General features: G+C 38.9%; 2 protein-coding genes across 2 annotated transcripts; one reads left to right on the top strand and one right to left on the bottom strand.

The window, feature by feature from the left end:
• Positions 1-3,631: 3,631 nt before the first annotated feature.
• Positions 3,632-8,743, top strand: LOC149815493 (uncharacterized). Its single transcript, XM_089988778.1, has 5 exons — positions 3,632-3,698; positions 5,169-5,357; positions 5,537-5,817; positions 5,980-6,285; positions 6,875-8,743. Exons 2-5 carry the CDS (start codon positions 5,189-5,191, stop codon positions 7,976-7,978), a joined length of 1,860 nt encoding a protein of 619 aa, XP_089844904.1. The 5' UTR covers positions 3,632-3,698; positions 5,169-5,188; the 3' UTR covers positions 7,979-8,743.
• A 1,563-nt stretch (positions 8,744-10,306) lies between these two features.
• On the bottom strand, positions 10,307-23,744 carry LOC149815492 (uncharacterized). Its single transcript, XM_089988779.1, has 4 exons — positions 23,677-23,744; positions 21,804-22,310; positions 11,578-11,621; positions 10,307-11,433 (listed from the first exon to the last, which is right to left on the bottom strand). The coding sequence occupies exons 2-4, from the start codon at positions 22,153-22,155 to the stop codon at positions 10,492-10,494; spliced, it is 1,338 nt and encodes a 445-aa protein (XP_089844905.1). The 5' UTR covers positions 22,156-22,310; positions 23,677-23,744; the 3' UTR covers positions 10,307-10,491.
• Positions 23,745-27,208: the final 3,464 nt, after the last annotated feature.

Genomic DNA, 27,208 nt, shown 5'->3' with positions numbered 1-27,208 from the left:
TAGTTAGTTTTTGACAGATTCAGTAAGATTCACTTGATAATCAATTCACCTGAATCGTCGGCCAAATTATACAGGTCAGAGATTCAGATACTGAACATTGATCCTGACCAACTTTCGACTGTTTCAGCCCTTAATTGGCCGTCTTCTGTTTGGAAAAGATTGTTTATGTACCTTTAATTAGGGGTGTCAACGGGCCTGGTTTACCCAGACCCGACCCGAACCAAACCCTATAGGGTTCGGGTATAGTGATAAATAAGAAGTCCCGATTAAGAACCGGGTCCTGACCCAAAGATTCGATTAATACATAAAATTTTATACTAGACCCAGACCCGACCCGAGTTCTGATTAAGACCCTTAAATTTTTAATATAAAAATGATAAAAAATATGGTTTTATAGTGTATAGTTCGGGTTTGGTTCATATAGTTCTTATCTGTCCGGGTATAGATTTTCTTATAGCAGATCTGTTTCGATCCGAGTCGAATCGAAACCGGATCCATACCAGAAAATCTGGTCCAAGTCTGGTTCCACCTGAGTCCAAACCAAACCCGATCCGTTAACACCCCTACCTAATGTTAAAAGTAATTGTATGACTTTTTTACCCTAAGAAGTGACTATGTATTTAATACGATGCTTGAATTAATAACAGCGATCCCATTTTTGGAACAGAGTAGATATACTTTGAAACCGTGAGATGCTACCCGACAAGTTAGATATGGGATTATATATTTGCTACAATCTATTGTATTTGTAACCTCATTATCAAAGTTATTTTTTGCTCAATCAAATCTCATAGTGTACTCCATTCAGTAGGAATAGCCCTTTGGATCATGTTTGCTTTATAAAAAAATATAATTTTATGAGTCAAAAATTTGATGCACTCATAGCCGTTGATTTTTGGATTGTCAAAAAGCCTGTATACGTAAGATTTAGAGGATATAAAAGTTGGTAAAATGTGTAAATAACATTTATGATGTTAAATATCAGGGAAAAAATATCTTGTTTGCTAAGTCAATTGTAAATACAAATTTTTTTTAATAACAACAAAATTTATTTTGTGCTATATGGCCTTCTAAAGGGGCTTCTCTTTCTATTGGTCAGTCACAATAGAGCTGTTGATAAAACACCTCCAAAAGTCATGACAAATTTGAACATATATCTATATGTATATATATATATATATATATAAGGAAAAATAGTTATTTTTATTTTTTTAAATTATATTATAAAATACCTTTGTTACCTTTTAAAAATTGTGCTTGACCTTTTTTTAATACTAAAGACGTGTAGTGACTTATAGAAGTAGCTATACATTTTCATTCACAATAATAATTAATTTTTAAGGGCTTGTGAGATTGAAAGGTGAGATTATTCTTAAGGGTTACTTGAATTTATCCATGGTTTGCTTCTTATTTCATCTCTGGTCCCTCTGCCTTGGTCAGCAGCTTAATGAACTAAAAAACTAAATGTCCCTATCAAAAAATTGGCTGTTTGTAACACAGAGAAACCACTCTCAGGATCAGAGACCTAGCCGCCCTGGCTTTGCTTACTGTACTTATGGTCGCTATCCTGACAGCATAAAATTCTGTAGGCTTACCTTTTGCCCGGAGGGAGTTGCCACCCTTCGGCTTGGGTAAGAGCTGATGCTAATCTAATGTGATAGCTGGTGATTTTTTTTTTTCATGAGGAATGGAGAAATAAACCACAAGCTGGAGTAAGAGGCCTGGCAGTGGACCGGGGGACAACGGGGCTCCGCCCTGCCTTGCCCGGTTTGGACCGAGGATGAAGGGCATGAAACGGGGATGGAGGCGGGGATGAAGGTTAAAATCTATCACCGTGCGGGAATGGACTTACGCTTTCCCCCGCCCCGCCCCATCCCCATCCCAATCCCCGCCTAGCCTCGCCCTGTCCCGTCCCCAATCCTTTAAGGGATGACTATAGACTAAGGGGAAACGGGGGCCTGCCCCGCCTCGCCCCCGTTTGGACCGGGGATGGAGGACATGAAACGGGGATGGCGGCGGGGGTGGAGGTTAAAATTCATCCCCGTGTGGGGACGGAGGTTCAAATTTTAAAATGGGGCGGGAGTTGAGACCTTGTCCCCCACACCCGCCCCGGTCCACTGCCATCCCTAGGTGTTGCTAGATATGCCTGGCGCGTAAAACTCACTATGAGGATGAGCAAAGCTACTTCTAACCATGGAGACTTCTTAAATTTTACTTTTTAATAAAGCAATTTTCAATGTAATAGGAGAGATCTGTGGGTGCACTTTCCTTGTTGCTGCAAGGTTGAAGCTGGGTGTACTGCCTGATAAGCAAGGAGGAGTGATCGGGACGAACACATTGTAAGTGTTCGGCCCTTTTGAAGGGGGGCGGGCCGTGTGATGTGACAGCCTGCGGTCACTTTTATATGCATTCAGCCCTAAACACTGGATCTGCACATCAATTTTGTACACCAATAAGCTTGAAAGTGAGTAGGGTTATTAATTTTTTTTCTCAATTACTGAAAAAAACTTTTATTGGCATCTTCTCACTCAATTTACATGGAAAGTAAAAAAAAAAAAATCAGATTTGCTTTCTTTATTTTTCCTCTGATACCATCCTTTCTAGTGGGTGATTTCTGGTCGACCTCCAAAAAAAAAAATGTTCTGGATTCTAGAATATTCCGCGTTGGGCTTGGAAGAGTAGGCAGCTTCTTCCTACGTGAGTTTCTCTTCTTTTTTTTACTTTTATTTTATTATTTTTGTAAAAATTTAACTATTTAATTACACTACCGGGGCAAAGAAGCACATTTTCTTTTAAAAAAGACTCCAACATAGAATTTATTATTAATGATTTATTTTGATCTACAATTCCATAAAATTTTCATGCAATTCATTTAGCTTTTATGTGAAACTTTCATTACAAACGTTCTCTATTTATGTGTTTTGCTTAAGATTAATTGATAGCTTTAGCCACTGAAATTGATTTAGTTAATTAAATTTATTTAAATTTTAATAGTAGTATGTTCCCGATAAATTACCGATATATATCTTATATACAGCCGATATGGGTGGTAAACGGTAAGTTGCAAATATATCGGCTTGTGACCATGATTTTAAACAAAGAGCCGTTTGGAAGGATATATTAGAAATTATTTTCACTAATGAGGGGGGGAGTGAGTGATATCAATATAAGGACGTGGCTCAGTCCCATGGCGAGGGTTTCCCTGCTGATGCTTGACCGAAGCTTCCAGAAGAATGACGTGAAAATTGGAGTAAATTAGAAATTGATGAATTCACGAAAACGCGCCTAATCTTTCACTATTATGTTTAACCTCAATTTTCTTATTGCATAAAATAACTTTGAACTATCTTATATTTCTCTTTTTTGTTTTCTTTCGAGGCAGGATCGGGTCAAAGGCACCTCTGATGGCCGTCAGAGTGGTGCGCTGGATGCCGTTCATCCGTGTGATGAGTGGCAACCAATATAGCCACATATATTTTTCGTGATAAGGGGTTGAAAAATAGGCATTTAACTGTAATAATCTAAAATAGGAGTGGCAATCTGAACATTTATATAAATTGGGTGTCATTTTGTAAATTTATGGAAAAAAATGGAAATCCAAGGAAATGATACTGAAACGCGGTTTTTGGTCATTAAATTCCTGTTGCAGGTCTGAGTGTCCGTTCCTCCTCCTCTGATGATGATCGCCTGACCCTCTGGTGAGCTTTCCTCTTCTTTCTTTCTCATTGTTTTGGGTTTCGATTTCTTGGGGACTTTGGATTTCTTTGTTTATGTCGCGATTTCTTAGGGATCTCTGTGGGGGGTTTCCCGCCTTTTGCCCTGTCGGGGGGGTGCGGGAAGTAGTTGAATTTCGTAGATGAAAGATTTTTTTTTCTCGCTGATTTGGTTGGGAATTGAAGGTTTGAGATTGATTTTGAGTCTTTTGGGATCTAGTATTGATTTTCAGAAAAAATAAATTTTCGTCTAATTTCTCGAAGAATGAGGGGTGCTTCGTTTTATGGGGATTGTTATAATGAAAAGTCAGATGAGGATTGCTTCTGCGAGTTGTGTGGTTTGATGTGGGGATTTCGGCAGGATTTGGTCAAAATTTTGCTCGGTTTTTGTTCGAAAGTTCGGAAAAACGGCGAATTCTTGATGTGTTGCTTGAAAAAGTTGAATTTTGATGCATGAAAATCGCATAGATTAGATTACATGCTGTAGTTCCTGTTTGGCTATATTGCTTTTTCCTGCTGTTTCTCATCTATATCGGAAATTGTTGCATTCTGGTTCGAAAATTTTGAACTTTAAGTAGGTTTTGCTGGACAATCTTGTGTAGCTATGACTTTTTTGTTCTTGTAGAAAGGTTGGGGTTTGAAACATGCCTGCTTGGTTATCCTTTGATTGTTTAGTGGTTCGGTCTGTTATGAGGTTTTCAAATTTTTTATTTTTGCTGGTTCACAAGCTGGTTGATTGTGTAATATTGTGCTTTTGACGGTAAAAATGACGATTTTATATACTTGTTTGCACGATGAATGGTATGCCTGGCCTAGATTCTTCTATTTTTTGGTAGCTAGTATTTTGATCAGGCATAGGAGTTGCATATAATTCTTTTGAATTAATGAATTTTGACAATTTTATGCCAACATGATACAGGGTTGTAATGTTTCGCTCAATATAGACAGATTCGAGTCAACCAACCTGATATATTATTGGTAGTTTTTCTTGAATTTAATATCCATTTTCTGAACGTAGCGCGTATTCTGTGATAGACTCTTCTTGTTTTTTCTTCATGTTTTTTTTTTTGCATTGAATGGTTCAAGCCCAACTGATATTGATGTCTCTCTTGGCTTTCTCAATGGGCATGTTTACTTGGTGCTAAATTGTATAGGCGTGCGCGTGAGTGCGTGTTTATATGTTTTATTTTCAGTGTGCTGTGACATTAAAACCCTCCTGGGGTTTAATATCTCAGGAGCTGCGATTCAGGGTTGTAGATTTGGGTAAAGATTTTCACTGATGGTAGTTTTCCTAGTGTTGGTGGTTCCTGAGATTTTTTATACTCAAATAATGTTCCATCATTGCACCTGTCATGTTTATCATCTGAACCTGTAGCTTTTCTTGTATCATCGGTATGGGATTTTTCTTGCTTCAGAACTCATTTGTTGACACGTTTTGTTTGTCCATTGTTTCAGTCTTAAAGATCTTTCAAATCATGGCTATGGTGGACATTCTTTCACTGCCTCCTGGTTTTGGATTCCATCCAACAGATGCTCAACTAGTTTCTTATTATCTGAAGGGGAAAATCCTGGGTGAAGAGCCGAAAGGCCTCGAGGTCATACCAGAAATCAACCTGTATAAATATGAACCTTGGGAACTACCAGGTAGTTACTCTTTGGCAGAAGCATATTGCTGTTGCGTTTCATTTGCTTTGAAATACTCATCCGTGCATGAATATGCATTTCACTGTTTCTATACTTTGGATCAATGCAGGATTGAATTCATTTTAAAACACATCTTTAAGACCTTGCTGTTTTGAACATTCAACGGGTATTGCTTTCAGGAAAATGCAAGATTCCGAGCAGAGACTGCGAGTGGCATTTCTTCAGCCCTAGGGACATAAAGTATCCAAATGGTTCTCGTAAGAACAGGGCAACTGAAGCTGGTTACTGGAAAGCTACTGGAAAGGACAGAAACGTCCATGATGCTAATCATGTTGTAGGGACCAAGAAAACGTTAGTGTTCCATGAAGGCCGTGCTCCTCAAGGAAAGCGTACAGATTGGGTTATGCATGAGTACCATCTCAATGAGAAAGAGTGTCAAGCTGTAGTATCTGGCATACATGTATGGTTTTTCTTTATTGATTTCTTTCCATTAGTTTGCTTATTCTTTTACTGCAAATATCAACTTTTCTCTCTAATAGGCACTTATTATTGTGCCACTCTGCTTATAGAAGCTTTGTTGCTTTTAGCGGTGGATCTTTTCTAATTGTTTTCCATGGAGCAGGATTCTTATGTCCTCTGTCGCATTTTAAAGAAAAATGGCTTGGATTCACGACACAAAGACGTTCATGCAGTAGAGACTGAAACAAACAGTTGCTTTTCCACAGAAACTGCAAGTGTTCCACAGTGTGAACTGGGAGTGGAAGAGGGGTCTGCTCGAGGGGTAGGACAGGCAGTACCTGTAACTTCTTCATCTGATTGTGTAGATGGGTTCACTGAAGCCTCACGTGAGGAGTTGCTGAACTCAATTGTTTATAATCATGATCCATGGGAAGCTTTTTACTTGGAAAACAGCGAAAGTGAACTCAAGGTATGCTCCACCCATTCTGTTTCAACCTTTAGCATATTTAGTAGCAGTGTGAGGTAAGGGATGTAAACGGTTTGGATTCAGATCGGATGTGATCAATACCAGAAACAGATTCGGATTCAGACTCGGATGGTGAAAAGCTGATACAAGATCAGATTTTTTTATGTAATTGGATTCGGATATCGATCAAATCCGCATATCTGTCAGATTCAGTCGGATATCAGATAAAATCCGATCCATTGACATCCCTAGTATTAGGATAGAAGTGTTTCCATGCTGGGGAGCAGTATATATAAATAGTTATTAGCATCTGCAGCAAGAAATACTCAAGAACATGTAATAGGAACAGGTCAAAGTTACATACATATTTCGTGGAAATTGTTATATTTTGGGATGCTTGATGGGACTTTAAAATTGAAATATCAAAATATAGTGAAGAAGGTGAACGTAATTGTATGTGTTAATAAGAGTTTTTAGAACCTCTGGTATGGTTTTATATCTATCCTCTGTGTATGCTCGCTATGGTGCTGCATGTGTTTGTAAGTTCATCTCATTGAAAGGACGGCTGGTAATGTACACTACACTTTTGCAGGTTGGCATTGACTCTCCAAAGATGGAGGACTTGGTTGCTGCTGCAACTTCCAATCAAGAGCTTGCTGTCAAATCTTCATACCAGGAATCAGAATCCAGCATATTTAGCAACCTTAAGAATCACACTATGCTTTGGCAGCTCGACCTTGATCCAAAGCTGGACGACTTGGCTGCTGCTGCAACCTCCAATCACAAGCTTGCTGCTGAGTCTGCATACGAGGAAACCGAATCCAGCATCGTTAGCAACCTCAGGAATCCTGCTGAATTCGATGTTGAAAATTATTCCGAAATTAATTCTGCATATGAACAGCAGATTCTTGAAGAAATGTACATGGCTGCCACGGGACAGCCCCTGAGCTATCCATCAATGGATGATGGTGTTTCTCTATCTGATTTTGGCCATGATGGCATACTGCTGGCAGTGGATCCAATGACTACAAATAGCACCTTTGATGACAATGAGACTGGAATTCTAATCCGAAGACGCAATTATGAGTTTCCAAAAGAGTTTACAGATCAGAGGATCAGATTGCAGGTCCATAAGATGGAATCAGCTGCAAGCGGAACAGTGCAAACCTACACATACAACGATCCATCTGTCAGAGTTCTTAATGAACATGACGATTCAGGTTACATGCTTCAGGATCCACTGCTTCTGGTGGAAAACTTCAGCGCTGGCCGATCTGAAACTAAAAGCAAATGGAACACCTCAGATAATGATTCAGGTCTCATCACAGCTGCAGGTGGCACTAAATCTGTATCAAAAGAAGTACCAAAGAATGAAAAAATCATGCCAAATGAATGCTTGAAAGCAGCAGTTAGCTCGAAATCCACAGGACCAGCCTCTGTTTCTGGTCCTGCGCAGAGGTGGATATCATCTTCCTTGTCAGGCAAGAATGAAAACCCTGCAAGCAACACTACTGATTATGAGCAGACCCGAGGTGGAGTTTGTGGCTTCATGGTTCATCTGCGGCGATACCAGTCAATTGGTTTGAGTTGGCTGTTACCAGCAGCCTGCATCCTTGGGACCTCCCTGCTGCTGATCTCTTTTCTCCTGCGTAACATATGCCGCCATGTCAAAGGAACCTCCACCCTCAATTTGTAGGAGAGAGCTGGAGTTATTCTTTTTGGACTCGCAGATCTAATTCACCACGGTGGTGCTTGATAGCTTGCTGATGGCTATACTCTTGTTTCATTTGCATGGTAGCTGCAAATGCGAACTTGTTAGTACTGCTGGTAGCTGGTATCACAGATGCTGCTTGGTGCCATTCACAGTTTGCTAATTCGTTGCTTAGTTTCTGCTACCAGTGGGTTGGGCACTCTCTGCTGATCGGGTCATTGCTGCTAGGTTGTTGTTGACACCTATTACCAGTTGGGTGCTTACAGTTTTCCTGCAGAGGGTTGTTTTAGTTTCTCATCTATGTACAGTGATACTCCAACTTACCCTCGTGTCGTGTCTGCTTCTATATTACTCATGTTGGAAAATTACACAAAGATAGCTTATCCAGTGTCCTTTTTGCAGTGTCCTTGTGACAGTTTCTGATATGTATGCTACTGCTGCTACAGTGGTACTAGGTACAGTCATCTACTGTTGCATACTTTGGCCCTCCCCATTAATAATAAAAAATGGAGAGAGAGAGGTGGACCGTTTACATAGATGGAACTCTTTGTGGTGTGCAAACTGAGTGTTACCAAGTGTGAAAGTTAGCCTGTGTGTAGTCGATCCGGCCTCCGGATACCACAAAACCCATCCTCTGCAGATAGTTGATGTCGATATAGTTATATCACAGTCATGTTTGTTTGTTTAACCTTTTGTAAATAGAAAAATAAAAAAAAAAGATGTATTAGATCTCTCTTTCTCTCTCAAAAATGCTCTACAGAATTGTTGTGATTGTTTGAACTATGGTAAGGTTATTGATGATTTCACGGGCCTTTTGCATTTTTTGAATAAATTTGGAAAGATGAATCCCGAAAGCTGTTTGCATGGCACTCAACTGAAGATGAGCAAGTTATGTTTAATGAGAGTTTTTTTGTGTTTCAGTGGCTTGTCAATGCTTTTTCACTCAAGAATTTGCAGTGAGATATTTTTTCAATCTAGGAAAAATCTAACTATCCATTGCACCAAGTTCACCAAGTTTAAGGGTTGGATATGTCATTATGTGCAAAAGTTCCAAAGCTGGAATATGATAGCTGGATGAGGCTAGTTACATTGCCCTAAGTGAGAGGTCTGGTTTGAAATTTGAATGCCACTAGGGGCCATCCTTCCAGATTTAGGACCTACCTTGACGTGTTCAAGTTGAATGTATATGCCAACTACTACACTCTGAATAATGGCCGTGCTTCACTTTTGTTTTTTCGTTCAATGATATTCTCTTAGCATGTGATTCTTGTGATTCTGTATGTCTGATAGGTAAACCCAAGTTATGGACATCTACCAAAGTGTGAAACAAGAGAAACGGGATCTGATTTTTTGGCATTGAACTTGAATAACAAGCTAAATTGATTTAGTTTTTTTTATCAAAGTAAATTTTATTCAAAAGGGGGTGGTGAGGGATCACCCAGAAAAGAGATACAAGAGAGAAAGTAGAGAGTAAAGAAACAGGAACGGAAATACAAAAACAAAGAACCTCTAAAACCCCAATCTTGATTTTCCGATCCAGCCTATATCCGATTTAGGCCATTTCAATGCTTTGTGGTCTGCACCATACTGTCTTAAGCCAAAAGCAAGTCTTATCACCATCTGGAAACGAAACTTCAATAAAAAAGGATGGAAATCTTGAAGAACCATAAGCTAGTCACCCCAAGTGGCTGAACCTGTCTCCCATCTGTAAGTGGTGATGACCCATTGGTGAGGAGAAGGGCCTATAACATATTTGAGTTTCATGAGCGTTACCCACGGTTTAGCTTCAGTGCAAAGATAACCACAACCATTTGGCCATGAAGGCCCTGTTTAGCAGCAAGATGTCCTCAAACACCTAAACCACCCAACTCCATAGGCTGAGTTATAGAATTCCAATTTACAAGTGGTGAGACATGACCACGCCACAAAAAAATTCCCAAGAGGATTGATCCTTTTAGTCTATTTTCAAGTGGGATTGATGACAGGACCAACTTGACGAGTGTGATCATAGCAGGGAATGATTCCCACATGCATTCCTTGCCGCTTTCTTTGATAAAGTATGATCCGAAATATGGAATTGGAAGCGACTCGAAAGATGCACTCTGCAGCTCATCAACGGCATTGAACATTACTAGGCTACATTTAGCTTCATTCATATAAATACTAGAGTGCCGAAAATGCATAAGGATGAGCCAAGTCCGGCTCATGCAACACCATAAATTAAGTTGTCCGCAAATAGCTGAATAAGAGAAGGCTGGGCACCATGAATGTAAATGCCAGACATAAATCCCTCCCGCTCCGCCTTGTCCATCATTGCAATAAGATTAGTTTATGTTATATATTTAATTAACTTATTTTCATTGATACCTAAGTTCAAAAGAAGGCTGCATTTATTATCATCTCATGAAAGATATTTTCCAACAATATATTTATATATGGCCTACAGATATCTGTAAAGAAACAGAGCTTCTCATCATATTTTCCTTGGTGGGAGAAGATTATTCCTTGAAATACCTTGCCCAGAATCCCTTCCTCCGGGTAGAATCATTCTCTGACAGGGACCGAGATGGTCTTGAGCCAATTGAAAAGTGTCTTTTCAAAAAAGGCTTTGCAAAAGAACCCCTTGTGCTGGAGCTTGCTGCCATCTTTGGACCTTTACCTTCGCGCCTTGAGCCTTTGATAGGCCCAGAGAAAGAGACATGTTCAAGATCACCATCTGCCACTCCAATTCTTGAGATCTTGTTTCTTCCCCTTGGATCTAATTCAACCCTCAATGCCTTTCCTGGAGGTATTTTCAGAGGCAACTTCTCACTGGATGTGCAGACAGGACAGCAAGGGTCATACCTCTCAGTTTCTGGTGTTGTGCTTTCAAGACACTCAGCATGGTACACATGTCCACAGACCAGAACTGCAACTATGGAAACATCACTACCACTCAACCAGGGAGACCTATCCACCAAGTTCTTCAAGCAGAGTCCACACGTTTGCAAATCCATGGAGGAAGAAGGGAAGTGCATGCTATTAGATCTTGTTATCTTACCAGGGTTGGAGCTCAAGTTCTCACTATCGAAAGACCACCTCTCTCTTTGAGAAGAGGCAACGAGCTCAGAGAAAGTGCGCATGGACCAACCATCTGAAGAGCCACCCTGTGATCCCAAGGTTGGATCATTACTACAAACAGATAAAACAAATGATGGCCTTCCTTCGGATATAGAACTTTCAAAGGATTTCAGTGCCAAGATCCGACCGTCTGAAATTTGTCTAGAAAGTGGGTGCCCAGGTGATCGCCTTGTTTGCCTTGAAGGAGTTGAATTTGAAGCAAAAGCTGGGCTACGAGAAGATGATGGATCATTCTTAGGCTTTAATGAAGAGGAACCTGAAGGTACAGTATTCAACTCCAATTTATTCTCAACTCCTGATGGTTTTACAAAATCCTTTACCTATAAATATATAAAGACGAGCACATTAAGTTCCTGGAAGAGCTTAAATCTAAACAGTAAAAACAGAAAAAAAAAGGAAAAGAAGACAAGGATACACTGGTATTGGCAGAACAAACCAAATCCACTTGACCAGGTTGAGCTCACCTCAGTGGACACTTTGATTGATGCAGATGGGCTTGAATGTAAATCTGTCACATACACCGGAATGTCAGATGAACCATACAGTATTTAAACAGGGAGTTCAGGATTGAGACCAGATTAGGTGAAAATAATAAGAATTGATAACATCTAAAAAGAAAGACAACTTAGATGACAACTAAAATTAACATTCTCATCAGGAGCTAATCTGATGTCCAAACTGATGGCTATAAAACAAGCGAACAAATGATATGAAACAAATAAAACTGTTTCAATTCCAGAAGAATTATAGTCAAAAAACATAAATATTAGCACAATAGGGTGAAAAATTAACAAGGATCGTGAGAGCGAGCTGCATGAGCAACAATATGTGGTGTTGAGACAAATCTTTCGAAATATAGAGTGAACATCAACTACGGGATGCTAGGTTGCAAGACTAGCAGATTACTGCATCTAGCTAAGTAGGGTTAAAGAAACATATAATTAATGAAACAAATTAAAGAACTAACAACAAAAACAAAAGAACCAGGTCATACAGGAAAATTTATCCAATGGATCAGAGATGAGGGGCAGGCTGAATTCAGTGTGATTGAGGGCTGGGAAGGGGAGCTAAGTGACACATAGTTTGACTTCACAGTAGCAGGATGTCCCACCTCAAGTGGATGGGAAAATGCAGGCTCTGATAAAGAAAATCAAAGATTGTAAGACCCACACATAAACCAAACATAGACAACAGTTTCCAATCAACTAGCCAAGAGAAGGAGACTCTAATACCAGATACTTTCACCAAATAGCTCCTACAGATGCAAGGTAAATCTAATCACTGTCTCCAAAAATTATGGAATCTTTTGTACAAGGTAATGAGTTTGTGCAGTCCATAATTAACATTACAAACCACACTTCAGGCTTGTGCCCACAAATAAACCAAACATAGACAACGGTCTCCAATCAACTAGCCAAGAGATGGAGACTCCAATAACAGATACTTTCACCAAATAGATACTAGAGACGCAGGGTGAATCTAATCACATCTCAAAAAATCAGGGATTTTGTCGTACAAGGGGACAAGGTTGTGCAGTCTATAACTGACATTAGCATTTCATGCTTGTGGTGAGAGCGAGGTTGTTCTCGCTGAGAAACCTTGCAACCTTGGACCATGTGTGCAGGGAGGGTCTTGAGGCTGATTTCCTAGAAAGAGGATCCAAAAGGATGCAGTCTAGACTCTACCTAAATGCAAGGCAGGACTACCACCCAATTTCTTTAGTAGTCTTGGAAGAACTGCAAAGGTAGATTTCATAAGGAATCCCAAGCAAATGGCTCACTCCTGAAGGAACTCAATAAAACCTATTTGAACCTCATACCCAAGGAGGACTGGCAAATGATATCTCATGGTTCAGGTCTACCTCTTTGTTAGGATCATTATACAAAATCATCACTAAGGTGATTGCCACAAGACTAAAAAGAAGTTTCCAAGCCTATATGCACAACCCAATGCACTTTCATGGAAGCACAGAGGATTACAAAATGTGGTATCATAGCAAATGAACTAGCATTCCATCAGTTTGACTACTTAAAGTGGACACTCCAAAGTATTTGACTTAATAAACTAGGAGTTCATTTTTAATAGACTGAAGTGTACCAGAATCGGCAGAAATTTCCTCCTGGATCCAGGAACTCATCACAATACTTACTAGTGGTTAAGGACAACGGGAAGCACAAAAATGATTTAGCTTGAAGACAATACTTCGACAATGGTGTGGCCCCTCTTTCCACTTTTTAACATAGCCAACGAAGGGCTAGTTGCCCCTTTCAATAAGGCAAAAGACCTTCACAACCTGTCAGGGCTGTTGTGCATGGAAGATGAATCATCAATATACTGCAATTCACAGATACAACAACAACAACTAAGCCTTCATCCCAAAAACAACGGGGTCGGCGATATGAACCAAAAAAGAAAATCATTTCGGGTCTTCCACATGAATCCTTCTCCTCCAATCATTTCTATCCAATGCCATGTCCTCGGTGAGGTTCAAAGCATTCATATCCTTTCTTATCATCTCCATCCAAGTCTTCTTAGGCCTACCCCGACCTTTTTTAACTAATATATTATCTCATTTCTCCATCCTTCTAACTGGAGCATCATTAGGCCTTCGCCGAATATGTCCAAACCACCGTAAACGATTCTCCCTCATCTTATTTTCAATGGATGCAACGCCTACCTTCTTACGTATCTCCCCATTTCGAATCTTATCTTTTATTGTATTTCCACACATTCATCTAAGCATACGCATCTCAACTACACTCATTTTTTGAATATGATGTCTCTTGGCAGCCCAACATTCCGTACCATATAGTAAAGCGGGCCTAATTGTCGCCCTATAAAACTTTCCCTTCAACCGCAATGGCATTCTACGATCGCACAACACTCCAGTTGCACTTTTCCATTTCATCCACCCAACCTTTATCCTATGATTTACATCTCCATCAATTTCTCCATTCTTTTGAATGATAGATCCCAAATATTTGAAACAATCATCCACCGGTATTTCCCGCTCACCAAGCTTCACTACACTCCCATCACTACTTAGTTGCTTACTAAATCGACATTCCATATATTTTGTCTTACTCTTATTCAACTTAAAACCTCAGGCTTCCAATGTTTGTCTCCATAATTCTAACTTAGCATTAACCCCAGCTCTAGTCTCATCAATCAAAACAATATCATCATCAAACAACATACACCACGGCACATTTTCTTGAATTGATCTCGTAAGCTCATCCATCACTAATAGCAAATAGAAAAGGCCTTAATGCAGATCCTTGATGCACTTCACAGATAACATTCTTAAATTTGGTGAAGCCTCACCGACACAGTTGATCAGGACCTATTGCTTTCCATGCAGGCAAGGTGCTGACAAATACAGCAGAAACCATTTTTTGTTGTAAGAAAGGTTGCCTCCTCTTAAAATACCTAGGCATGAAAGCATTTAAGGGCTATTCGAGGGACTCTCTATGGACTTGTTGAGAGCCGAATGTCAAAGAAACTTCAATCACGATTCAGCTGCTATCTCTCCTTCAGAACAATAGTCACTTTGGTAAAACATGTATTGACCATTATCCCTTACCTTATTTCTCCTTTCAAGTTTCCCAAGAAGATTGGGAGGTGCCTCAGTAGACTAATGAAGACCTTCCTTTGGGGAGTCACTCACCATAGAAATTCTAGTTAAAGTGGGACCTCATCAGAGCAGCATGGGATTCAAGGGGGTTGGGAATCAGGAGACTTGATGCATTCAGCCAGGCCCTCTTGGGAAAGTGGTGGTGGTCAATGTGGAGGAAAAGTCATGGAGGCAGCTTATGAAACGTAAGTACAATTTAGTGGGATGACCTTGGCAATGGAAGCCACACACAAAATGGAGGCGTGGTTTGGGATATGGTTAGACTGGCAACAGGATTTTGCACCATCTAAGCAACTTATCCAAGACGAGCTAGGGAGGGGAGATCAGCTGTCCCTTTGACTGGACCCATGGTGTGGTGGTGATCAGTCCCTTTCATTCACCTTTCATCCCAATGATCCCATCTTCAAGCTGGCTCCCAATCCAGAAGTTAAGGACCGCTAATGCTATAAAGGTGCCAGCTACGTTGTCATACTCCACAAGGACCTTATTGAGGATGGTCCTCATCCAATCAGTCTATTTCAGCCAATAGATGGCAAAGACTAGGTAACCTGGATGTGTTCCAGTACTGTGGCTCTTATGGTGGCATATTTTTATAGACCCTGCTTGAAACCAAACATAGCATCCCAATGATATTTTGTGAGGTTGGGCCCCTTTCTGTCACTTGTCAAGGTAAACAATGAACTCACTTTGAAATCCAAAGGGGTTCAAATTGTTAGCAGATTCTACATGTGTTATGAGATTGAGGAGTCAGATATCCATTTTCTATAGTATTGCAAAAGCTTTCAGCGGTTATTCAGGCTCTCTTGACACAATTTATGAATTAACATAAGTTTCCTGCATTAGAGACTTTCTGCTGGGACCTAAGTCTTTCAGAAAAGGGGGTGGAAGATGGTGTAGAAGTGGTGGATCATGACTATGTGATGGTTTACTTGGCTTTAGAGGAACAATAGACTATTCCAGGCCAAATCTTCCCATTATCTAGTATTGCATAGGCATCTTTAGTCAGAGATTTGTTTTTGTGCCTCTATTAGATACCCAAATTCAGATCTTTACTGGATCAGCTCATATTGTATTTCTTCTGAGCCTTAGCAACTCCGATTAATGGTGATGGCTTGTCCCCTTACTTCAGATTTTCCAATTTACTAAATGTTCTTTTCTTTTTGAAAGAAAAAAATATAGCAACATTCAGATAGAAACACCCAAGGGACGCGCTGGACCTCAGGGTTTTTTTATTAGTGGAGCCTACTCTGGGATCAGATGGGTTCACACCTATCCACCAGGTTGTGGCCAATAAGAACCATGTTTTACTTTAGCTTAGCCAAAGAAAAATAGATGAGCAAGAATAATATTATTATGATCCAGTGAGATAACATGCATCCACCTGGAAAATTAACTCCAAATACAAAATCAGTGGCTAAATGTTGCCACCAGTGGAATGTATATTTTTAATTCCTCATTCACAGAAGGGATTCTGACCCCAATAAATAAAAGCTTGCCTGAAAATGCATTTAGCATTCAAAGAGCATAATTGAAAAAGACATTCATGTGTTTTAATGAGTTTTATCAGCTACAGATAAGGTACCCTATGCTCACAAATTATGACAGTGGCCCTCAAGAGAGTGAAGCCAGATAAAATTGCACAAGGTATCTAGCTGAGAAAATTGCCCCTCGAGTAAAATTTCCTCACTCTTGTTCTTAATTTTGAATTGAAGCAATTTTGCAAATGGCAACCGTTCAATTAGGCAGTCACATCGATAAAGTGGAAAATTGATATTCTAAAAGTAACTGAAGTAGTCTATAAAAAAGGAACTCAGGAACTGGCATCTCAACCTCCAAAAGCATATTCATGGAACAGGTATTCACAGAAAAACTAAGAGCTGATGGTACAAAGAGATAATCATTATATGTCTCCTGGCAAAATGCATAAAAACAGGAACATGGGTTAGACTGTGAAAAACTCTCAGTAAAATAGTCAATCTGCAACCATCTAAAGCATCTTATCAGTAAATATTGTGAAAAGATGGAAGCTTTGTCCATCTAAAGTTAACAGTGTTTCCTCAAGGAGGCCTTAAAAAAACAAGTGTACAGGGAATAACTACTAGGGTTTGTTACATTCTATACACCCACATCATTATCCCTGACCAAGACAGGTTGCTTAAGCCTCAAGACTTGGTTTTGGAAGATTTAAAATATAAAGTTTAATCACTTCTTTAAACAAGGTTGTTGTTGTTGCTTAAAGAACCAACCCCTTCTGTCTAAAGAACTTTAGACAGGATCATTACTCTACTTTATAAAGATGGCTCGACTCCTGTGTCACATTGGTAATGGAAGCAGCTCTCTCTCTCTCTCTCTCTCTCTCTCTCTCTCTCTCTCTCTCTCTCTCTCTATCTATCTATCTATCTATCTCGCTATACATATATATATATATATATATGTGTGTGTGTGTGGGGGGGGGGTTAATATTTGGTGCCTTTGAGGGCACCTTTGTAAATTAAATCTTATGGATGTGATCTACAATGTTTGTTTAGTGGGAAATGAGTTTTGAATCATATGATTGTGACACATAAGCAGGTTTTTTAAGGGCTTCGAAAATGAACGATCTACAATGCACTAAAATTTTATGACTCAAAAAATCATACTTTTGGATCGCAATAACACAATCCAAGGCTTGATCATTAGCAAACAAACCTTCCTGAACACATTATATGGTCAAATAGAGTTGATAGAGCTTGAACCTATGATTTTTAGCTCAAGAGTTCCATATAAGTTGGTGCCTTCAAAGGCACCAAATATTAACCATATATATATATATATATATAGTAATGGGTCTGTGCTAAACTCATTTGGGGATCAACCACATGCTAAATGGGTTTTTCAGCTTCTCCAGTGCTTTTTATCTGGTTCCAGCGCTATAAATGTGTTGGGCATGGTCGATTTACTAAGAATACACACCTTGATCATGTGTTTTCGATGAAAAAAATGATGTTTGGAGCCTAAAAAATTTACAAAGATTTTGGACTGTTGATTTTTCGAATTTTATAAAAACCCACCCATGTGTTGGAATCAAATGCTTCAAGAGCTGATCCCTATAAAATCAAGTACATAGATCATATCTGTAGTCAGAATTTTAAATAAAATGAAAAAAGCCTGAAAAACCTATTTAGCATGTGGTTTAGCACCAAATGGGTTTAGCACCGACCCACAATTCTCTCTCTCTCTCTCTCTCTCTCTCTCTCTCTCTATATATATATATATATATATATATATATATAGGAGGACCATCCAAAGAAAGGAAGGTCCAAAATTTACAACCAATGATTGATCGAATGGCATTCCTTCTCTAACAATTGAACTTTTCATCGATGGGACTCTAAATGTTACACTTTTATCATTTATTTAGTAAACAATATGTTCTAGATTGTAATTATTTGATTTTTAGACATGTTTTTTAAAGTGGTAAAAACTAATGACCCACAATACTTTGTATTGTAAAACTTTGAATCTATTTGAGCTGTTGATTTTTCACATTTTGAAAACATGTCTCAATGTTGTAGAATCTTCGTGTAAAATAGATTTCTTATTAAATAAATTATAAAAAACAAATATATAAGATCTGATTGATGAAATGCTCAAACTTTAGAGGAGAGCTATTCAATTATCATTGGTTGCAGATTTTGGACCTTCCCTTGGTTGGATGGTCTATATATATGTGTGTAGCGGGGGGAAGGGAGACTGTCCAACCAAGGGAAGGTCCAAAATCTACAACGAATAATCAACGGCGTTCCTTCTCTAACGATCGACTTTTTCATCGACCAGACTTTACATATTGGATTTTTATCATTCATTTAGTGCGTGGCATGTTTTGGATTATGAACTTTCGATGATTATATGTGTTTTTGGAAACACTAAAAATCAACAACCCACAATACTTTATATTGTAAAGTTTTGAATGCATTGTGAGCAATCTATTTTTTACATTTCGAAAAACATGTCTATATGTCGTAAAGTCTTCTTGAAAAGCATATTTCTTACTAAATAAATTATAAGGAACAAATATATGAGGTTCAATCGATGAGAAGCTCAAGCATTGGAGAAGGGGATCTGTCCGATCATTGTTGGATTGGTTGTAGATTTTGGACTTTCCTTTAGTTGGCCGATCTTCCTTATATATATATATAAACAAGAATGACACATCATGTGCATCAAAATGGATGAAAATATTCCCATATAACAGGTTGGAACTGGATCAGGTCAGATCCGAAACTGGTCTGACCAATATTACTAATAACAGTACAGTGTTGTATCATGTCAACATGAGTACCACATCCTTCTAGAAGTACCCATTTCTAACTGGATACAAGCAGAAGGCCTGAAGTCATTTACAAGGTTCTCTAGCAATAGCTAAGTCACAGGGATTCGGCCAACCAGGTGCCGCACCCACGTCGATGCGGGTGCAGCACCTGATGCGGTCAACCCGACCCTGGGTGCTGTCAACGCACTCAGGGTCATTTCTGACTAATTTTTGAACCTTAAAAAAATTACGCCCGATGAAATGGGCTGCGTAGAGGAGGATTAAGGCAATTTTTTTTTGCCCTAATCCTCCCGACCTCTCCTCCTGAAGCCGAAGCCGCCGCCGACCTCTCCGCTGGACCCCGACGCCGGCGACGACCTCTCCGCCGGACCTCTCCTCCTCAAGTACTTTCTCTCACTCACTCTGTCACTCTTCTCTCCGTCTTTCACTTTCAATCTCTCGGTCTCTCTCACTATCGCAGACACTCCATGTTCTTTATGGATGTCAAGAGCTTTCTGGCAAAGTTTTGTGGCTTCATCAAATTGCAAAGTCTGCATATGGGCTTCAGCCAAGTACCTGCAAGTTTCTGCAACTCTTGGATCGGTTCCTCCCAGAACACATTTCTGAATCTCAAAACCCATAGTGTAACACTCAATGGACTGTTCAAGTTGACCTAACATTGCGAACGTGTCCCTCAATTGCATATACCCAGAAAAAACAGCAAGGGCATGATCTTGGCCTTCTTCCAGGACTGGGATCTCGATTGAATGCTCAAGAATAGGGATAGCCTTAACATATTGTCCCAAACTGCAATGGATTGCATTGCAGCTAGAACATACCAACTCATAACCAGATCCAAACTCGGTTTCCCATTTGCACATTTCTCAAATGATTTTGCAGTCAAAATATATATATAATTTTTTATATTTTTGCCACACCCCCGCACCCAAGTTTTTTGAAAGTGCCGCACCCGCACCCGCACCTGCACCCTCACCCATGTGACATTGAGCAATATCATAAAGGATACTGGATCATTAATCTCCTTCCTGGGGGTGAAAAGCAATGAAAATGATCAATTGTTATTGACTCAAATACAAATATGTTTTAAACCAATAGCAGATTTAAATGTGATGCCTGTTAAATTCATATAGAGTGTTCCACATCCTGGTCCATGCACTACTCGGGTGGGAGGTGGGAAACTCTGATACCAGAAGGCAAGCCTCTTGCAGTTTGAAAAACATCTTTTATTTGTTCTTCAAAATTTGACATTCACACTTAGAAAAACTTGTTACATAGCAACATGAAGGCGGTGATTTAGATGTTACTGCTGGGTTGGGGTAGAAATATGACTTATCTGTTCCTTTCGGTTTGGTTCTTATTTTCAAGGATATCCTATAAACCTCTCATATTTACTGTGCTAACATATAACTAAGAAAGCCCCAAGGCTAATGGATCATTAATCTCCTTCCTGGGGGTGAAAAGCAATGAAAATGATCAATTGTTATTGACTCAAATACAAATATGATCTTCTCAACAATAAAATTGTTTTAAACCAATAGCAGCTTTAAATGTGATGCCTATTAAATTCATATAGAGTGTTCCACATCCTGGTCCATGCACTCCTCGGGTGGGAGGTGGGAAACTCTGATACCAGAAGGCAAGCCTCTTGCAGTTTGAAAAACATCTTTTATTTGTTCTTCAAAATCTGACATTCACACTTAGAAAAACTTGTTACATACCAACATGAGGGCGGTGATTTAGATGTTACTGGTGGGTTGGGGTAGAAATATGACTTATCTGTTCCTTTCGGTCTGGTTCTTATTTTCAAGGATATCCTATAAACCTCTCATATTTACTGTGCTAACATATAACTAAGAAAACCCCAAGGCTGTTCATCATTTATACCTCACAAAGGCTACATGTAGAAGTCCAAGGATCTTGCATGAAGAACATCGTTAATGGCCTCTACAAACGGAAAAAGAATATGCATGAACTCAAAGAGGCGCAAGAAGAGCCTTGGGCGGACTGAAGAACATCTTTTAGTGTCTATCTGAAAATAGAAAAAGAATATCCATGAACTCCAAGAGATGAGCATTGGGCAGACTAACTGATGCTTCTCCAACTGCATAATGAAGCTACACAACTGAATGCAGTTCTTATCCTTGTTCCATGCCAGGAAAAAACATGTGGGGATGTCATGACCAACAGAAACTGACAATTTTACAAAAATATCAAGCTTCTGCCATGAAACCTGAAACTTCCAAACAAAAAGTCCTAAAATATTACAATGCTAAACTGTATGACCCAACCAACTAGACTAATCAGTCTATACAGTATGACCAAATAATAACATGTTTCAGATGCAAGTCCTTTTCATTTTTGGGTTTAATGGAAGTTTAACTATCCTTAAAACGTTTCAGATTTCAAGAATCTGAAAACAACCAAATAAACATATTATATACCACAGACATATGTGGTTATGTAGCACAAAATACTGTAACCACACTCTAGAACATGGATTCATAGAGACTTGAGAAATGACAAGCAAGATGCTGTCCCAAAAAGAACAGAATCTAGTAACTTCCATATGAGATTATGGATCTACGGGGAGAAAATTGTTCTAAGATGAAGCCCTTATAAAGGTGAACCAACATTCCATGAAAAAGAACTAAGAGCGTCACCAAAGAATGCCACATAATCATTGATAAAAAATAAAATAAAAAAGTGCACTACCAAGATAGCCATGGCATGCATCAGAAACTTACCCGGACAGCCAGCAGCAAAATCCTCAACAGCATCAGAGAAAACGGGCGACTTTGGCCAAGTGGGTGTCTGAAAATTTTCCATTGGGCTTCCCCCATTTGATAGAATATCGACTGCAAAACCTCCCTTTCTTTCTCCAACCGTGTTCCCGCTATTGCTCAAGGAGCGATCATGATGGACCTGTAGAGAACTATCTATGCTATTCTCCATGTGTGATCTGCTATCCCACCGGAAGCTCCATGAGGGTGAGTATATGGCATTCCTATGTGAATATGCATGACGAAGAGAGGATCCAGTATTTTCTCCATGAGGTACAGTTTTCTCTCTCGCAGCAACGCAACAAACTGAACCCATGATTACTTATCAAAGAACAATCAAACCTGATCATAGGAAAACTAAGTGTTTCCAAAAAGGCCGGCCGATTCTTAGAACATACAGCACTGGAAAGCCATCCCTTCTAAAATCGACATGTCCTCCTATCAATACCTCATCCAGCAGTATCTAACCGCCTGCAAATAGGCCACAGCCTTTTAAAGCAGAATCTCAAACAGAGGCTCAAGAATGGAACTCTTCTACAAATATTGTTACACTGAAGAGCAGAACCAAATAACAACTAAGATACTGTTTGGGAAACAACCATCCTACAGAAACAGAAAGCAAAAGCATATAAACATCCCCACCACCGAAAAAAGGGCATCTTTTTTTTGATGAATTTTATATGATGACCAACATAGAAACAAGAACCAATTACCGTTCAAGTTATCGGATCGACATGCAGTCACATCAAATACATGACAGGAAGTATCGCGTAAAGAACTAAATTCGATACTAATTCAATAAAGCGAAGAATTCTAATACAGAAACCACAACCACGCATTTCTGGCATCTAAAACACTTTCTTTTCATCCGAAGAGCCCCAATCAACATCTGATCATAAGAAATGAAAAAATACAAGTACGAAGAAAGCCAAAAAAAATCTCAAAAATTCATTAAAAAAAAAGTGAAAGAAAATCGATCACACTAAAAACCAGGCTCAGGAGAAGCTCTGATGGACGAAATCTAACGATAAAAAGAAAAAACAACATACTCCCTAAATTTGTTCCTTACCGAAAATTCACATCAAACCCCTAAATAATTTTCACACCTAAAATTTCCCATCTTATGCACCCAAAAATGCGATTTTCTATGAAGGAAAAGACAGTCGACCTAGAAGAAGAAGAAGAACACATGCCTATAAGCCCTAAAATTTCCTCCTTCCTCCAAATCCGACTATATTTCTACACCAAAACCTGATTTTCACATTAACAATCCAAAAATCCAGGAAAATAAGAGTTCTACAAATCCAACCGAAACTCATCCCATCACCCTCAAAACCCTTCTGCACTCCAATATTGGACTACATATTTTTACATCAAAATCCTAATTTTGACACTAGTAATCCAAAAATCCAAGAAAAACGCAACTTTGGAAATCCAATTGAAACTTATCCCCTGATGAATTCAAGACCCAACCTTTCGACACGACGCCACAACACCCCAAGCAGACCATCAAAGTCTCACCTCAGAAATCTCCCCTCGACGTTCAGAAGGCGATCGAAACCCCACGAAAAGCAAGAATTCCACCGAAGAAGAAAGCCCTAGCTAAGTGATACCGACGTCGAATACAAACCTCAAACAACCAAAACTAAGGTTTTCAAGTCAAGCGTAAAATCCACCGATTTTCAACGCGAAACAAATAAAAAAGAAATCGACCAAAGACGATCGCATAGCAATCGTATCTTCGTCGAAAGAGGAAGCATGAAAAATCAACCGAACGACGAAAAAGTACAAAGAGACGAAGAAAATAAGAGAGATCGAGGAGGAATTTGACACTTACCTCTCTCTCTCTCTCTTAGGGTTTCGGAAAGTGGGGAAGAAGGAAGCGACGAGTAAGAGGACACCAGAACAAAATCTCCCTCTCTCTAGATTATAACCCAGGATCCGATAAAAAACCGTTAAAAACAAGAGATTTTACATGTAAAAACGAGCTGATGGGAAAAACAATGGTCCAAATCCGGAGAAGCAATTTTTTCTTGATCCGAATGTAGACATGATGGAAAAGCACTGGTCCATACCCGGAGAAGGCCCGAAAATGTAAGTCTGAACTCTGAATGCGACCCGAATACAAATTTGGAGCTTATGTTAAGGTCCATATCCGAAATAAATGTGTCGGATTTGGACCGAAGATTCGATCCATGGAACCAACATCGTTAAAGCGTACGTGGCATGCTTGGAAGTTGCGACGTAGTGCCACGTCAGAAATAGAATTTACATATAAAACCATGGATTGATAAAATTACTAGAACGGTCTTGTAAATTAAATTAAACTTTTTTCTTTTCTGGGATCGCTCTGTTCGGTTTTGACCTTGTTATTTGGGCCCAAGCCATCAAAGTGGACCCTGTAAGCTGATAGAGTAAGGTCAACAGGGTCCGGTTGCTCGTTCGGTCTGGACTCAGTTTAATATTTCTTGACCTGTATAACCCTATCATGGTCTGACTAGTTTAGGTTAGATTTTGGAAACAAATGGTTTCGATCCGATCCGAACCGGTCAGTGTGCACCCTTAGAACCAGTCCCAGCTTAAGCCATCCGCGGTCTAACCGAGTCAAGCCAATTGAGCCAGGTTGGAGTGTGTTATGAAATGTACACAATTCATTAATCGTAGATCTGCATTCTAACTGGGTCCAGCCAGTCAAGCTTTCCACGAGATTGGCTAAGCGTTAGAAATGCCCCTAGAGATGGTCCGACCCCACCCAAAGTCAGGCTGAGCTCAGTCGGTCTATTTCGTACTAATGCTTCTTTGGTCATCTAGCGGGCAGAAAGGTGCACGTCCAAACAAGTCAAAGGGACCCCATCGTCAAGATTTAGTCAACCGTCAAATCAAATCTTCGTCTCTAGGGAAGGGGTAGTTTTGAAATTACAAAAATTTAACCGACAAATCAGTAATGATGCCCTTTTGTGTCTCTTACTACAAAACAAGGTAAATTTTACATTTTTCAACGAATTTACAAAAATGCCCTCAACAACTAAGTAATTGACCTGCTAAAAGTTGGTACTTTCTTGCGGAAGGCGTAAAGGTCACCGAAATTTTGGGGGAGAGAAAATGACGACGCGGAATTCGTTTTAGTTTCAAAATGACGAAATAGCCCTCGTATTTACAAACGGGTCGGAGGATCCGATTCATATTGTGAAATACTATTTGATTCGGATTCAGATCTTGGTTGCGATTATTTGGATCTGGGTCAGAATCGGGTACGTATTTGCAATCAAATCAGGTGAAAATTGAGTCTAAACCCCTTTTTACATTTTTTAGCTAGAAACCAATAAATTTTACCCGATCCATCCCCAACCATTTTTTATCCTTAATGGGAGCCAATTAAGGGACAGAAAAAAGGAGCACTATAAGGGTGAGACTTTGGAGTTTGGACCCACCATGCCAATATAAGCTGTCTAAAGATATGGATTGAGGTGCATATCTAACACTCATATGAGAGAAGAAAAGCCAGCGTCTTACCGTACACAATGTGGTTTTAGATTTGGATCTTAACTAGATTCAGATCCGATTTATATTCAACTCATGTTTGCAGTATTATAGATACTATAGGTTAATATATTACACCAAACAAGTTGAATGATGCAAACACATGATGTTCAGACAGCCTATGTCACAGGGATACTCCAACTTACCCTCGTGTCGTGTCTATTTCTATATTATTCTTAAATGTTGTTAAGTAGCTATGCTTCGAGGCGTGAAGCGCATGCCTCAGGTGCGAGGCGGGCCTTTTTGCCTCAAGGCCCAAAATTGAGGTGTTGCTGTTTACCAGGCATATATATATATATATATATATATATATATATATATATATATATATATATATATATATATATATAGAGAGAGAGAGAGAGAGAGAGAGAGAGTAGGTGCTTAATGAAATATGCTTAATGATACCTGCTTGGTGGTTTTCACAGTTCTGATCCCATAAATGTGTTGGGCATGGTTGATTTATGAGGAATCCACACAGGGATCATGTGTTTTTGATAAAAAAATAATATTTAAAGTCTAAAAATTTTACAAAGATTTTAGACCTTTAATTTTTTTAACCTTATAAAAGCCACCCATGTGTCGGAATCCAACATTTCAAGAGCTGATCCCTATAAAATAAAGTAAATAGATTACATTTATATGGTCAGAATTTAAAAAATAAAACAAAAAAAACCAAAAAAACCCATTAAACACATGTCATTAAGCTCTACTGTATATATTATACATTTGATCTATGTGATCTCATCCTAATAGTGTTGTGCCAAACACTCTGGTTGTACTCAATTCATTTAAATTAAATGAGTTGTTTGTGACACATCTTACAAAGCTCATTTGTAACGATTTCAAACTGATCCTCAGAAAAATACATTTTTTTTAAAATGAATATATGATTTTAAAATATTACAAAAAGATATCATAGGGATCCAGGCACATTACAGTTTCATATCCATAACCAACATACATTCTAAATATAAATTTATCCAAACCATAAATTTAAATTGAATGTAATTTAACTAAGTAATCCAATTTCAAGTTCAATAATTTTTCCAAAAATAATAAACTCTAATAACAATCAAAATCTGGTCCATCAAATCATAAACAATTGCTTCATCCAGCGAGTTGAGCCTCAATAATTGAAAAATATTTTTTTTAAAATAGGGTAAGAACCAAAGTTCTTGGACTAGACCCTCTCAAAATCCAACAGTAAAGAAGATAACATAAATAAAATCAAACATAAGTTTAAGAGAACTCTAACAATAATTTACACTTATGATAGACTTGCAATATAAACCAGTTTAATTTAAAGCAATCAAAATCACATGCTACATAAACATTTAGGGATGCATGAGTCAATGCAACTTTCATGAATGACTTTTTAATTTAATTATCCAGTATTGCTTTTGAATGCATGTCTTTGCTTAATGCAACACATTTAAGTTTCGACTTGTATAAAACCTGTGGATACTAAAAACAGGCCAAATTTTGAGGTTCAAGACAGTTTCTAGTTGTAACTTAGCACAACATTGTATTTTATTAACTGGGTAAATTATCACCTAATACAGAGACGACATGGGTATCATCACCCTTCGATGCCACTTTTCTTGGTATACCAATAACTATAGATGAATCAACAACACTACTCCTAGGTAAAATGGTGAAAGTTTCTTACAACCGTAGTTGAAAACACGAATCACTCATCGGGTTTTTGGAAAAAGTGTTGCACACGACGTTCAGTATCCTCACGGTCCCCCATGACCGCCATCCAAGGATCCCACCTTTTCAAAAGGCAACAAAGGAAGAACGATTATTACATTGTTCGATCTCTT

Source organism: Nuphar pumila, chromosome 15, assembly GCF_984573655.1.
Source record: "Nuphar pumila chromosome 15, dmNupPumi1.hap1.1, whole genome shotgun sequence".
NCBI lineage: Eukaryota > Viridiplantae > Streptophyta > Magnoliopsida > Nymphaeales > Nymphaeaceae > Nuphar > Nuphar pumila.
Note: the sequence above shows the minus strand (reverse complement) of the source record. Positions and strands in the feature narration are given on the sequence as shown.

What these genes read in the sequence shown, in the direction of transcription:
- LOC149815493 (XM_089988778.1), top strand. Translation starts at nt 5,189, where the DNA reads ATGGCTATGGTGGACATTCTTTCACTGCCTCCTGGTTTTGGATTCCAT. An exon ending in TGAACCTTGGGAACTACCAG is followed by an intron (nt 5,358 to 5,536) that starts GTAGTTACTCTT and finishes TATTGCTTTCAG; the next exon opens with GAAAATGCAAGATTCCGAGC. An exon ending in ACAGCGAAAGTGAACTCAAG is followed by an intron (nt 6,286 to 6,874) that starts GTATGCTCCACC and finishes ACACTTTTGCAG; the next exon opens with GTTGGCATTGACTCTCCAAA.
- LOC149815492 (XM_089988779.1), bottom strand. Translation starts at nt 22,155, where the DNA reads ATGGGTTCAGTTTGTTGCGTTGCTGCGAGAGAGAAAACTGTACCTCAT. An exon ending in TTTTGCTGCTGGCTGTCCGG is followed by an intron (nt 11,622 to 21,803) that starts GTAAGTTTCTGA and finishes TGTATGTGACAG; the next exon opens with ATTTACATTCAAGCCCATCT. An exon ending in CAATCAAAGTGTCCACTGAG is followed by an intron (nt 11,434 to 11,577) that starts GTGAGCTCAACC and finishes ATATATTTATAG; the next exon opens with GTAAAGGATTTTGTAAAACC.